This window comes from Leucopleurus acutus, assembly GCF_964270905.1.
Source record: "Leucopleurus acutus genome assembly, chromosome: 2".
Lineage (NCBI taxonomy): Eukaryota > Metazoa > Chordata > Mammalia > Artiodactyla > Delphinidae > Leucopleurus > Leucopleurus acutus.
The window spans coordinates 87,094,128-87,107,962 of NC_139143.1; the positions used below are offsets into that span (position 1 = coordinate 87,094,128).

Below are 13,835 nucleotides of genomic sequence, written 5' to 3' on the forward strand. Positions count from 1 at the left end.
CTGCCTCCTTCAGTGGGTTTGCGTGAGACTCAAATACATTAATGTATGTCAAAACAGTTTATAACTGTAAGTCACTATACACATGCAATTTATTATATCTTTTGGAAAATGATGGTCCAAGCCTGGCTCTTGGGCCTTTGAAGAGGAAAAGGGACTCAAGAGAATGCTGATAGTCCAGTTCTGCAGATTTCTTGACATATGGGTAGAAGCTACTAGACTGTGGCCTTATATCACTGAGAGCATTATTAGTCCTTGAGAAACCATGCACGTACTCATCAAATAAAACAATCCTTCCCTCACTTCTCCAACAGCTTCTCTTTCAGTGCCATCCAGGGTCCAACTTGTACTCTGAGATCCTTACCTTTATCAAGCTGGTATACATTAGACCTTTCCCAAATTTCATGAATAAAGGGAGACTATTGGCATATTGATTAACCACCTCAATCAAAATAGAATTTTACTTACATGGTAATGATCTTTCCCTCTCATGATCTCTCTTGATTTCTCCTTCTTTATCATCATTCACAGAGCTCTGAGTCAGCATCCAACGGTAAATGACTTTCTGCCAAACTGTATAATTTCTGGCTTGGTGAAGGTGAAATCAAACGTGAAGGAATTCACAGAGACAGCGGCCATATTTGAGGATGGCTCCAGGGAGGATGACATTGATGCTGTTATCTTTGCTACAGGCTATAGCTTTGCCTTTCCTTTTCTTGAAGATTCTGTCAAAGTAGTCAAAAACAAGATATCCCTGTATAAAAAGGTCTTCCCGCCTAACCTAGAAAAGCCAACTCTTGCAATCATAGGCTTGATCCAGCCCTTGGGTGCCATTATGCCCATTTCAGAGCTCCAAGGACGCTGGGTCACTCAAGTATTTAAAGGTAAGTGACCATGCAAGATGACTACCGAATTACTTAGTGGTTTGTTTAATTATGTTTATGTTCTTGCTTATAAATAGCTGAGACAGCATGTATGATTGTAACAGTGCCTGGTACAAAATTAGTGCTCAAAAATTAATTTTTGAGGGAATATAAAGTAGTAACTTATAACCATGGACATATAGCAGAATCTCCTAGGAAGTTTTCCAAAAATAGGCATGCTTTGCCTGGTGGTGTTTATTTAATAAGTCTCAAGTGGGGCTTACATAAAATTGTTGAGAAAATGTTCCCCAGGTGATTCACACATGCACTCCAGATTAAAATCCACTCATCTAGATTTCAGACAACTGATACATATTTGTGAAGCAAAAGAATTTAATCTTCTTTCATTATAGTTAGAGAGAGTCACATATAGAAGTGCTGTGATTTCATTTCAGACAAAAATGAAGAGCTGGTTAAAGACTAGTCCAGAATGAAGAAGATTCAGCCACTCAAAGTCTTACTTCCCCCCCTTTATGTTCCCTCTTTCAGAAAGTTTTGGCTAGGAAAACATGAGAAAAAACTTTGGGGTTTGGGATAGTAGGCTCAATATGAATCAGCAGAATGATGTGGCTTCCAAAAGACTTAACTATATCTGTCATCATTAAAAAACTATAATGTCCTGGAATCTACAACTGTTCTTCCCTGAACTGGTGAGACCACACCCAAAGACATTTTAAAAGTGAAACTGGCGTACATTAAAAGGAGAGAGACAAGAGTGGTTAAGGGGTTTGAAAATGTGCCATTTGAAGTACAACTAAAGGAGCTGGAGAGGTTTGGCCTGGAGAGGATAAGATTTAGGGGAGATATGGAAGTTCCCTTCAGATACCTGAATAGATGCCCCATGGCAGAAGGTTTTTTATATTTGCTTAGTATCACTTCAAAGGGTTGAACTAGAAACAAGGAGTGAAACTTTGAGGGTTTGCACAATATCAGCTTAACATTAAAAATAAACTTTTGCCAGGCCAATAGGAAGTAGATTCAAGCCTCAGAATAGGGAGAAATCAGATGACTTTTAAGGTCCCTTCTAATAAAGAAGTTCTTTGATTCTATGGTTACTATAATAAAATTTGCTACCATTACTAATGTTTAATTAAAACTGTTCAAAGTTCTTGTTGAGGGACTTCCCTGGTGGTCTAGTGGCTAAGACTCTGCATCCCCAATGCAGGGGGCCTGGGTTTGATCTCTGGTCAGGGAACTAGATCCCACGTGCCTCAACTAAAGATCATGCATGCCGCAAAGAGGATTTTGGGTGCCACAACTAAGACCCGGCGCAGCCAAATAAATAAATAAATATTTTTAAAAAACGTTCTTATTGAAATTACAGATTCTTCTTCCCTAGTGAAGGTCCTCATGGTAGCAGAGAAAAAAGAAGCAATGATGTTAGAGTTGATAGATAAAAAACTTTTCCAAATTTCCCCAAAGTTCTTTCATTTCTTTTTTTTTTAATTTTTTGGCTGTACCCTGGGGCATGTGGGAATCATAGTTCCCCAACCAGGGATGGAACCCATGCCCCCTGCAGTGGAAGCATGGAATCTTAACCACTGGATTGCCAGGGAACTCCCAAAGTTCATTTCTTAATTCCTTTTAATTCTATCCAGTAGATCATGTACTCCTTGAGCACTGGCCCAGCAATACAATGCAAGTAACCGGTTAAGTTGGCTTAATTCCAGTCATATAAAGTGGGTCTTCTTTTTTTTTTTTTTTTTTTGCGGTACGCGCTGTGGCCTCTCCCGTTGCGGAGCACAGGCTCCGGACACGCAGGCCCAGCCGCTCCGCGGCACGAACCCACATCCCCCGCATCGGCTGGCGGACTCCCAACCACTGTGCCACCAGGGAAGCCTGCTAAAGTGGATCTTTTAATTGGGTCAATAAAGTAAGAGGGAAAGGTTGCTTTAAAATAGGCCACAGCATCTTAGTAAACTTTGAACAAAAACGAGACTCTTTTCCAGGACCAAGTGAACCATTGAGAGGATTAGGGCAAATGAGTATTTGGAAGATTCTGCATTGTGACTGTGGGATTAGGGGATCTTAGGGGAAATGCACAAAAAGCTCAGTTTCCTCTGCTAGCAAATCTTAGTGCTAATCCCTCTAGCTCTCTTCTAACACTTGGAAGGAAGGAATCATCAGAGAATCCCTATAACTTTATCAAATTTCCAAAAGGAGCCCTGAGTTTTTTGTTTTACTGTCTGCCTACCAAATCCTTGCCTTTCTCAGCCCAGAATTCTACCTTCACTGTGCCAATTTTAAGACCATTCTTTCACACCTGCCCAACTCCGCCTGTCCTCTTCCCTGGCCTGTCCTTTCCTCACCAAGCCCCATTTCCCTACTTCCTTTGTTCTCTAGAATTACTATTCTCTTGTCAAGAAAATATTCCACCCTTTCCTAGAACACTGAACCCACTTGCTTGCCTTGACAGAAATCTAGTTTTCTTTTGTCGCATTTGTAGCCCTCTCAAGAGCCCTTGCAAGTGTTCCACTTTCATTTAGTAACTTTCTTCCCTTGCAAACCTTGCAAACCATATGAAATGATACCAATTCTCTGGATCACAAGGAAGCATTATGTCATAGCATGGCATTCAAGTTCCTCCACAAATTGGATACAGGCTGCTTTCTCAGGCCCATCTTTTGCAGGTCTTTACCATCCATCCTACAATCTTCTAGATGCACTGAATGACTTACCCACTATGCAGCAAACACAGCAGGTACTCTTATACCCTGTGCCTTTGCTTCTGGTGTTCTCTCTGCCTGGTATGCCTCCCTTTTACTTGTTATTTGTGTGGAAAGAGCCTGTTTATTTCCTCCCTCTCTGTAGTATATTGAAAGCTCTTTAAATAAAAGAATCATGTTTATTTGCCTTTGTCTTCCAAGTCTAGACCAGTGCCTAGAACATGGGAGGTAGCTAATACATCTCTATTCAATGACTGCAAGTTTAGTTTTGGAGGTTTTCTAAACTCTACAGTAGAAAGTTCTTATCTGAGGATCTCAGCTTATGAACTATCTTCTCAATTTCCAGTCATGGTAAAAGGCTGGAGTGAACTGAAAGAGCAGAATGGCAGCCACACCTCCTTCTCTTGTAACATTACCTTTACATTAAACATGCAGGGACTAGTCAGGATTACATAGATACAATCTGCCATAGGCCCGAGAGCCGACTGAAAGACTTAGTTCCACAGAGTTACAATTCAGGCTCACCCCCTTTGAACCTTGCCTTGGAACCCTTAGGAAATCTCTGAACTTCAGTTCCACACTGTTCTTCAACAACATTCTTCAGCTAACATTTACTGGCCTCTTAGTATATGCCAGACCCTCTGCTAGGTGCTGGAGATACAAATATGACCAAATAGAAAATTCTTATCTTTATGGAACTCAGAGTCAAGCAAGGGAGACAAGTAAACAGACATTTAATGTGTTCATTCATTCAGCAGGTATTTACTATATCCTAAACAAGGGTCCAATAACAATGTAGAGGAGCTGGCTATGGGAGCAGGAAGGAATAAGTACCCAATTCTCCCTACAAGTGCAAATACACTGTTAAAAAATAAGAGTTTACTAAAAGGACAATGCCATCTTGAACATAACAGAGAAGAGAACAATTAGTAATATTTATGCAAAGTTAGAGAAAATGACAAAATAAACCAAGTCCTGAGAACTACAAGGAGTTCAGAATTCTGGAGAATAAAGTATTATAGGAATTAAAGAAAATGAAGCTGGAGATATTTATAGAGGCAAAGCCAAGAAAATTCCTTAGGTGCCATGCAAGAAGTTTACATTCAATGTAGGCAATAGAGAACATTTGAAGGATTAACGGGCAGAGGGGGAGTCAAATCAGATTTGTAACTCAGAAGACGTATTAGAGGGAAATGAAATGGGAAATAGGTTGCGAGCCTGTGACAAATGTCCAAGAAAGACATAATGAGGGCTTTAAACTAAGGTAAAGGAACACGAGAAATATTTGAAAGAAATTTCATTGGTGAATTTGAAAGGATTTGGAGGGAATGTAGGTTGGAGATGAAAGAGAGAAAAGAATCTGCTCAGGGCTGTGGCCATTGATGTAAGCTAGTAATATAAGAGGAGGAGCAAGATAGGAAGGAGGGAGATACATATGGTAAAAATGACATGTGCCTGAACGAGGAAACACTGCAACAACAGAATCAATGAATTAAGAACTGCACCACCAGATACAGTACACATCTTTATATATTCCTATCTATCTACCTATCTAATTTATAATGATTTTTTTGTTTGGTTGTGTTTTTGTTGTTTTTTGTTTTGTTTTGTTTTTTGGATGGATTGGCTGAATCACAGGCAAGAAATCACCTCCTCCTCCATAATGTTTCTACTTAAGAGAAGTAAAAATTATGGTTGTACCATGAGAAATAATTTGGAAATCAACTCTCAAACTGTGCTTCATGAGCATCTTAAGACCTGTGATTAACTTCAAATGAAGCATTTCAGTGATTCCTCATTGACTTACGAACATACATAATAATTCCCAAGGCTAAAATGAAAAGAACACATGGCAAAACACAGAAGGCTATTTCTTGAGGGTTGAATTTGAGTCTCATGTTTTAAGAGGGACACACCAGGATAGTTACTAGAGTGTGCCCAGAGAAAGGCAACCAGTGGGGCAGAGAACGTGAAAGCTGTTATATGGGGAACTGTTAAGGCTTTAAGGCTGATAGGAAGACTTAAAGAAGTTATGACAGTTGTTCTCAAATGGTTCAAACGCTGTCATTTGTTAACACTAGACTCCTTGGCTCCAGAAGGCAGAACTAAGTCCACTGGTGCCAGCTGCATGGAGCCAGGTTCTGGGGACAATGAAAAGAATAATGTTCCAGCAAGTAGAGCAGCCAAACAATTAAATCATCTCCTCAGGTGATGAGATCCCCATCACCAGAGATATTTAAGGAGGAATGAGATAACCACTTGAGAGTACTTGTAGAGAGGACTGTATTAGGTAAGATATATTCCCATTCTAAAATTACACGTTCCAGAATTTTGTGGAATAACACTTTAGAGTTGGGTGTGGCTAAAGTTTTCTACATGGCATAGTGATTGTAAATCCGGGCATAAAGCTAATCATTTAAATTGAGAGTTGTCTATGTCAACTTAAATACTATTCTACCTTTGTCTAGCCATGTCCTTGGTGTTAAATTCCTGCTACTGGAACTGTTCATTGGTGCTTAAATTTATCTGTTAAGATTGGGTATTATGAGTTGCCCTTGACCTTACCCCTCACTCTCAGTAAATAAAAAATTTAGAAGGTAAGGCTTATCTTCCATGGAACTGTAGGCATACAACAGGACTGAGAGTTTACTTTTACTTCCTTCTCCCTGTGGTATAAAGCCTCTTTCTTATTAAGAGTACAAGTACAGGTGTGTTTCCAATCCTCCCGCCCTTTTACTTTGTACCTCATTTTCCGTACACTTTTAAGGCCATTTATCATTTCCTCATGTCCAGATTTCATTTCCCAACTGAAAGACTATGTTAGGGAGGAGGCAGCTTTTGGTTGGAAAGCAGATTAGGAGAAATACCTTACAAAGACAAAGCAGAAAAGAGTAAGCTACTGAGGTTAATATGATTATATTCTGGTGGTGGTAGGGTAAGGTGATCAAGTGAAGGTGTAACCTCCTTGGTACAGACAACTAGCCTGTATTCCTTTGAATTTTCCATAGCATGGTAATTGTTAATAGGGTTAGTGTTCATACTGAGGTAATTTTACACTTAAAATTTTGATTTTTCTCTTTAGGGATAAAGACATTACCCTTACAAAATGAAATGATAAAAGAAATAGCTAAGGTTCAAGAGGATATGGCCAAAAGGTAAGAGTTCTCCCAGGAAGATAGGTGGTTAATTTTTCCCACTTAGTTCTTTTTCTTCTCTTTTGGCTGCATTGGGTCTTCGTTCCTGTGCATGGGCTTTCTCTAGTTCTGGAGAGCAGGGGGCTACTCTTCTTTGTGGTGCATGGCTTCTCATTGTGGTGGCTTCTCTTGTTGCGGAGCATGGGCTCTAGGCACGCGGGCTTCAGTAGTTGCAGCATGTGGGCCCTAGAGCGTGTGGGCTTCAGTAGTTGTGGTGCATGGGCTCTAGGGTGCGCGGGGTTTAGTAGTTGTGGTACACGGGCTCAGTAGTTGTGGCACACAGGCTTAGTTGCTCCACAGCATGTGGGATCTTTCTGGACCAGGGATCGAACCCATGACCCCTGCATTGGCAGGCGGATTCTTAACCACTGCACGACCAGGAAAGTCCCCCCACTTACTTCTTAATAAGAGCAATGTTGTACTGTATTTATTGTCCTCGTGTTTGTTTAAGGATTTAGATTATATTTTGAAGGAAAAGGAAATCATAGTTTGTGACAATAGAATAGAGAATTACCACCAAGTGGTTTGAATATGGATGGGAAAGTAGAGAAAAGCTTAAGAAAATTCTATGTTTAGGGCCTAAAAGAAAAGTCAAGTAGGAAAAAGCACATGGAGAGAAAACCTGGTACATTATTTTGGCAAGGATTACTTGAAGGGCTGTTAGAGCTGCCAGAGGAAGGAAGGGCAGCGATGAATTAATGAGAGGTAGATATGGTTAAATTACAAATCTGTAGGTAGATTTACAAATCTGCAGAGGCCACTTTGCTGGCTGTCATGTGACAGCATACTTAGGTCACAGTGGCTCTTAGTATGAGTAATCTATAAGATCTGGGAAGGTGGTACCACCAGCCCGTATTTTAGTGCTTGGGTGGACACATTTAGCAGTCTGAATTTCAGAACTTGAGCTTATTCACTGCTGATTTTTATTTGAACAAAGTTGATGTTAATAAAGCTCCTAGATTTTTGTGGAGAAGTCAGAGGCACAATCATTCCATGCCCAAAGACGTGGTTTTCTTCAACTGATTATACCAGCATAACTCTCCCTTCTGCAAGGAGAAAGACAGTTTTTACTTAACCCTGATACCCTTTCTAAGTGCTCTCCTATCTTCCTCCTTCCTTTCACTGCCAAACTTCTACAATATATATTCTACATTATATATATTGACTTGTAATCCTTTCCTCTTTGTTCTCAGCTTATCTATTTCTTCCACATCCTTCAAGGACTTATCATACCTCGATTTTAACTACCCTCTTCTACATTTCTATTTAGGAGTCTAATACCACATGATTTACCAAAAGTCTTACATTCTTCTCTGTTTCATGTGTATCTATCTTATCGAGTCCAGTGGACTATAAGGCCCTTAAGGATAGAGACAGTGTCTTTCTTCACTATTTTCTGCAGCTCCTAGCTCAATATTGAGCCAAGAGCAGATAGGAAGCATTGATTAATTGATGGAGTGACTGAATTGTTAATAGGCATGGCTTCTGTCTTCTCTGCTTCAGGTATGTGGACAGCCAACGCCACACCATCCAGGGAGACTATATAGATACCATGGATGAGCTTGCTGACCTGGTGGGCGTCAGGCCCAATCTGCTGTCCCTGGCCTTCACTGACCCCAAATTGGCATTACAGTTATTTTGGGGACCCTGTACTCCAATCCAGTATCGGCTACAGGGCCCTGGAAAGTGGGATGGAGCTCGAAAAGCTATCCTCACCACAGAAGATCGTATCAGGAAGCCGCTAATGACAAGAGTAATTGAAAGCAACAATTCCACAACTTCAACAATAACAATGGCCAAGTTTATGCTGGCTGTGGCTTTCTTTGCTATAATGATTACCTATATTTAGCTGTGCCATTGTCACTGTCCCAGTTTTCTTTGAAAGCTGGATCTGGAGATGCCTTCAGAACCTGACAAGATTGAACAACTCTCAGCTTCACATTGCCCAGAAAGCTACTTTTCTCTTTCCAAAGCATTAATCCTTTCCCCTCTTTTCCCTATAGTGAAATCCCACCTTTTCATTTGTACTGACTTACCTCCCTTACTCTTATGACCCATCACTTTTTCCTTTCAGTCATTCCTGGACTGTGAGCTCAGGTACTCTGTTAGTCATCTTTGTTTTGTCCTTAGCAGAGTTCCTGAAATGTGGTAGGTGCTTTCTTTTCTTTTTTTTACATCTTTATTGGAGTATAAAGGCTTTACAATATTGTGTTCGTTTCTCCTGTACAACAGAGTGAGTCAGCTATATGTATACATATATCCCCATATCCCCTCCCTCTTGAGCCTCCCTCCCACCCTCCCTATCCCATCTCTCTAGGTCTTCACAAAGCTCTGAGCTGACCTACCTATGCTATGCAGCAGCTTCCCACTAGCCATCCATTTTACATTTGGTAGTGTATATACATCAATGCTACTCTCTCACTTCATCCCAGCTTCCCCTTCCCCACTGTGTCCTCAAGTCAGTTCTCTATGTCTGCATCTTTATTCCTGCTCTGCCACTAAGTTCATCAGTACTGCTTCTTTAAATCCCATATATATGCGTTAGCATATGGTATTTGTTTTTCTCTTTCTAACTTACTTCACTCTGTATGACAGATTCTAGGTCCATGCACCTCAGCACAAATAACTCAATTGCCTTTCTTTTTATGCCTGAGTAATATTCCATTGTATATATGTGCCACATCTTCTTTATCCATTCATCTGTTGATGGACACTTAGGTTGCTTCCATGTCCTGGCTATTGTAAACAGTGCTGCAATGAACATTGTGCTATGTGACTCTATTTGAATTATGGTTTTCTCAGGGTATATGCCCAATAGTGGGATTGCTGGGTCATATGGTAGTTCTATTTTTAGTTTTTTAAGGAACCTCCATACTCTTCTCCATAGTGGCTGTACCAATTCACATTCCCACCAACAGTGTAAGAGTGTTCCCTTTTATCCACACCCTCTCCAGCATTTGTTGTTTGTAGATTTTCTGATGATGCCCATTCTAATAGGTGTGAGGTAATACCTCATTGTAGTTTTGATTTGCATTTCTCTAATAATTAGTGATGTTGAGCATCTCTTCATGTGCCTCTTGGCCATCTGTATGTCTTCTTTGGCCATCTGTATGTCTTCTTTGGAGAAATATTTAGGTCTTCTGCCCATTTTGGGATTGGGTTGTTTGTTTTTGTGTTACTGCATAAGCTGATTGTATATTTTGGAGATTAATCCTTTGTCAGTTGTTGTTTGCAAATATTTTCTCCCATTCTGAGGGTTGTCTTTTCGTCTTGTTTATGGTTTCCTTCGCTGTGCAAAAGCTTTTACATTTCATTACGTCTCAGTTGTTTATTCCTGTTTTTAATTCCCTTATTCCAGGAGGTGGGTCAAAAAGGATCTTTCTGTGATTTATGTCATAGAGTGTTCTGCCTATGTTTTCCTCTAAGAGTTTTATAGTGTCTGGCCTTACATTTAGGTCTTTAATCCATTGAGGTTATTTTTGTGTCTGTAGTTAGTGTGTGTTCTAATTTCATTCTTTCACATGTAGCTGTCCGGTTTTCCCAGCATCACTTATTGAAGAGGCTGTCTTTTCTCCACTGTATATTCTTGCCTCCTTTGTCAAAGATAAGGTGACCCTGTGTGCATGGGTTTATCTCTGGGCTTTCTATCCTGTTCCATTGATCTATATTTCTGTTTTTGTGCCAGTATCATACTGTCTTGATTACTGTAGCCTTGGAGTATAGTCTGCAGTCAGGGAAACTGATTCCTCCAGCACCATTTTTCGTTCTCAAGATTGCTTTGGCTATTTGGGGTCTTTTGTGTTTCCATACAAATTGTAAGATTTCTTGTTCTAGTTCTGTGAAAAATGCCACTGGTAATTTGATAGGGATTGCATTGAATCTGTAGATTGCTTTGGGTAATATAGTCATTTTCACAGTATTGATTCTTCCAATCCAGGACCAAGGTATACCTGCCCAACTGTTTATGTTATCTTTGATTTCTTTCATCAGTGTTTTATAGTTTTCTGAGTACAGGTCTTTTGCCTCTTTAGGTAGGTTTACTCCTAGGTATTTTTTATTGTTATTGTTGTGATGGTAAATGGGATTGTTTCCTTAATTTCTCTTTCTGATCTTTCGTTGTTACTGTATAGGAATGCAAGAGATTTCTGCGCATTAATTTTGTATCCTGCAACTTTACCAAATTCACTGACTAGTTCTGGTAGTTTTCTGGTGGCATCTTTAGGATTTTCTACGTATAGTACCATATCATTGGGAAAGTCAGTTTTAGGTCTTTTCCAATTTGTATCCCTTTTATTTCTTTTTCTTCTCTGATTGCTGTACCTAAGACTTCCAATACTGTGTTGATTAATAGTGGCAAGAGTGGACAGCCTTCTCTTGTTCCTGATCTTAGAGGAAATGCTTTCAGTTTTTCACCGTTGAGAATGATGTTTGCAGTGGGTTTGTCATATATGGCTTTTATTATGTTGAGGTACGTTCCCTCTATGCCCACTTTCTGTAATTTTTATCATAAATGGGTGTTGAATTCTGCCAAAAGCTTTTTCTGCATCTATTGAGATGATCATATGATTTTTATTCTTTAATTTGTTAATATGGTGTATCACATTGATTGTTTTATGTATATTGAAGAATCCTTGCATCCCTGGGATAAATCCCACTTGATCATGGTGTATTATTCTTTTAGTGTGTTGTTGGATTCTGTTTGCTAGTATTTTCTTGAGGATTTTTGTGTCTATGTTCTTCAGTGATACTGGTCTATAATTTTCTTTTTTTGTAATATCTTTGGTTGGTTTTGGCAACAGGGTGATGGTGGCCCTTGTAGAACAAGTTTGGGAGTGTTCCTCCCTCCACAACTTTTTGGAAGAGTTTGAGAAGGATAGGTGTTAACTCTTCTCTAAATGTTTGATAGAATTTGCCTGTGAAGCCATCTGGTCCTAGACTTTTGTTTGTTGGAAGATTTTAAATTACAGTTTCAATTTCATTACCTGTGATTGGTCTGTTTATATTTCCTAATTCTTCCTGGTTCAATCTTGTAAAGTTGTACTTTTCCAGGAATTTGTCCATTTCTTCCAGGTTGCCCATTTTATTGGTATAGAGTTGCTTGTAGTAGTCTATTATAATCTTTTGAATTTCTGCAGTGTCACTTGTAATCTCTTCTTTTCATTTCTGATTTTATTGATTTGAGTCCTCTCCCTTCTTTTCTTGGTGAGTCTGGCTAAAGGTTTATCAATTCTGTTTATCTTCTCAAGAAACCAGCTTTTAGTTTTATTGATCTTTGCCATTTGTTTCTATTTCATTTATTTCTGCTCTGATTATGATTTCTTTCCTTCTACTACCTTTGGGCTTTGTCCTTTTTCTAGTTGCTTTAGGTGTAAGGTTATATAGTTTGTTTGAGATTTTTCTTGTTTCTTGAGGTGAGCTTGAATTGCCATGAACTTCCCTCTTACAACTGCTTTAGATGCATCCCATAGGTTTGGGATCATTGTGTTTTTGTTGTCATTTGTTCCTAGGTATTTTTTGATTTCTTCAGTGATCTCTTGGTTATTTAGCAGTGCACTGTCTAGCCTCCATGTGTTTGTGTCTTTTACTGTTTTTTTCCTGTAATTGATTTCTAATCTCATAGCGTTGTGGTTGGAAAAGATGCTTGATACGATTTCAGTTTTCTTAAATTTTCCAAGGTTTGATTTGTGACCCAGGATGTGATCTATTCTGGAGAGTGTTCCATATGCACTTCAGAAGAAAGTGTGTTTTTCCATTTCAGGTGGAATGTCCTAAATATCAATTAGGTCTATCTGGTCTATTGTGTCTTTTAAAGCTTGTGTTTCCTTATTTATTTACTCTCTGGATGATCTGTCTATTGGTGTAAGTGGGGTGTTAAAGTCCCCCACTACCATTGTTACTGTTGATTTCTCCTTTTATGGCTGTTAGCATTTGCCTTATGTATTGAGGTGTTCCTATGTTGGGTGAATAAATATTTATAGTTGTTACGTTTTCTTCTTGGATTGATCCCTTGATCATTATGTAGTGTCCTTTCTTATCTCTTGTAACAGTCTTTATTTTAAAGACTATTTCATCTGATATGAGTATTGCTAATCCAGCTTTCTTGTGATTTCCATTGGCGTGGAATATATTCTTCCATCCCCTCACATTCACTCTATGTGTCCCTAGGTCTGAAGTGGGTTTCTTGTAGACAGCATATATAAGGGTCTTGTTTTTGTATCCATTCAGCCAGTCTGTGTCTTTTGCTTGGAGCATTTAATCCATTTACATTCAAGGTTATTATCAATATGGATGTTCCTTTTACCATTTTCTTAATTGATTTGGATATATTTTTGTGGGTCTTTTTCTTCTCTAGTGTTTCCCGCTTAGAGAAGTTCCTTTAGCATTTTGTTGTAAAGCTGGTTTGGTGGTGCTGAATTCCCTTAGCTTTTGCTTGTCTGTAAAGTTTTTGATTTCTCCGTCAAATCTGAATGAGATCCTTTCCAGGTAATCTTGGTTGTTGGTGTTCCCCTTTCATCACTCTAAATATGTCCTGCCACTTCCCTGTGGCTTGCAGAGTTTCTGCTGAAAGAGCAACTGTTAACCTTATGGGGATTTCCTTGTATGTTATTTGTTGCTTTTCCCTTGCTGCTTTTAAATTTTTTATTTTTATTTAATTTTTGATAGTTCGATTAATGTGTGTTTCAGCATGTTTCTCTTTGGGTTTATCCTGTATGGGACTCTCTGCGCTTCCTGGACTTGATTGACTATTTCCTTTCCCATGTTAAGGACGTTTTTGACTATGATCTCTTCAAATATTTTCTCAGACCCTTTCTTTTTCTCTTCTTCTATAATTTGAATGTTTGAATATAATTTGAATGTTGGTGCGTTTAATGCTGTCCCAGAGGTCTCTGAGACTGTCCTCAATTCTTTTCATTCTTTTTTCTGTATTCTGCTCCCTGGCAGTTATTTCCACTATTTTATCTTCCAGCTCACTTATCCATTCTTCTGCCTCAGTTATTCAGCTACTGATTCCTTCTAGAGGATTTTTAGTTTCAGTTACTGTGTTGTTCATCACT

The 13,835-nt window shown here is 39.1% G+C and overlaps 1 protein-coding gene across 4 annotated transcripts in view; it reads left to right on the forward strand.

Moving 5' to 3' along the window:
* Window positions 1-8,644, forward strand: part of LOC309976820 (flavin-containing monooxygenase 5) — a 28,668-nt gene extending 20,024 nt beyond the window's left edge. For all 4 annotated transcript variants that reach the window (XM_082862600.1, XM_082862601.1, XM_082862602.1 and 1 more), the window contains exons 7-9: window positions 529-881; window positions 6,669-6,741; window positions 8,284-8,644. In XM_082862600.1, the coding sequence (XP_082718726.1) occupies window positions 529-881; window positions 6,669-6,741; window positions 8,284-8,629 (772 nt within the window). In that variant the 3' untranslated portion in view covers window positions 8,630-8,644. The remainder of the gene's footprint in view (window positions 1-528; window positions 882-6,668; window positions 6,742-8,283) is intronic.
* The last annotated feature ends 5,191 nt before the right edge of the window (window positions 8,645-13,835 follow it).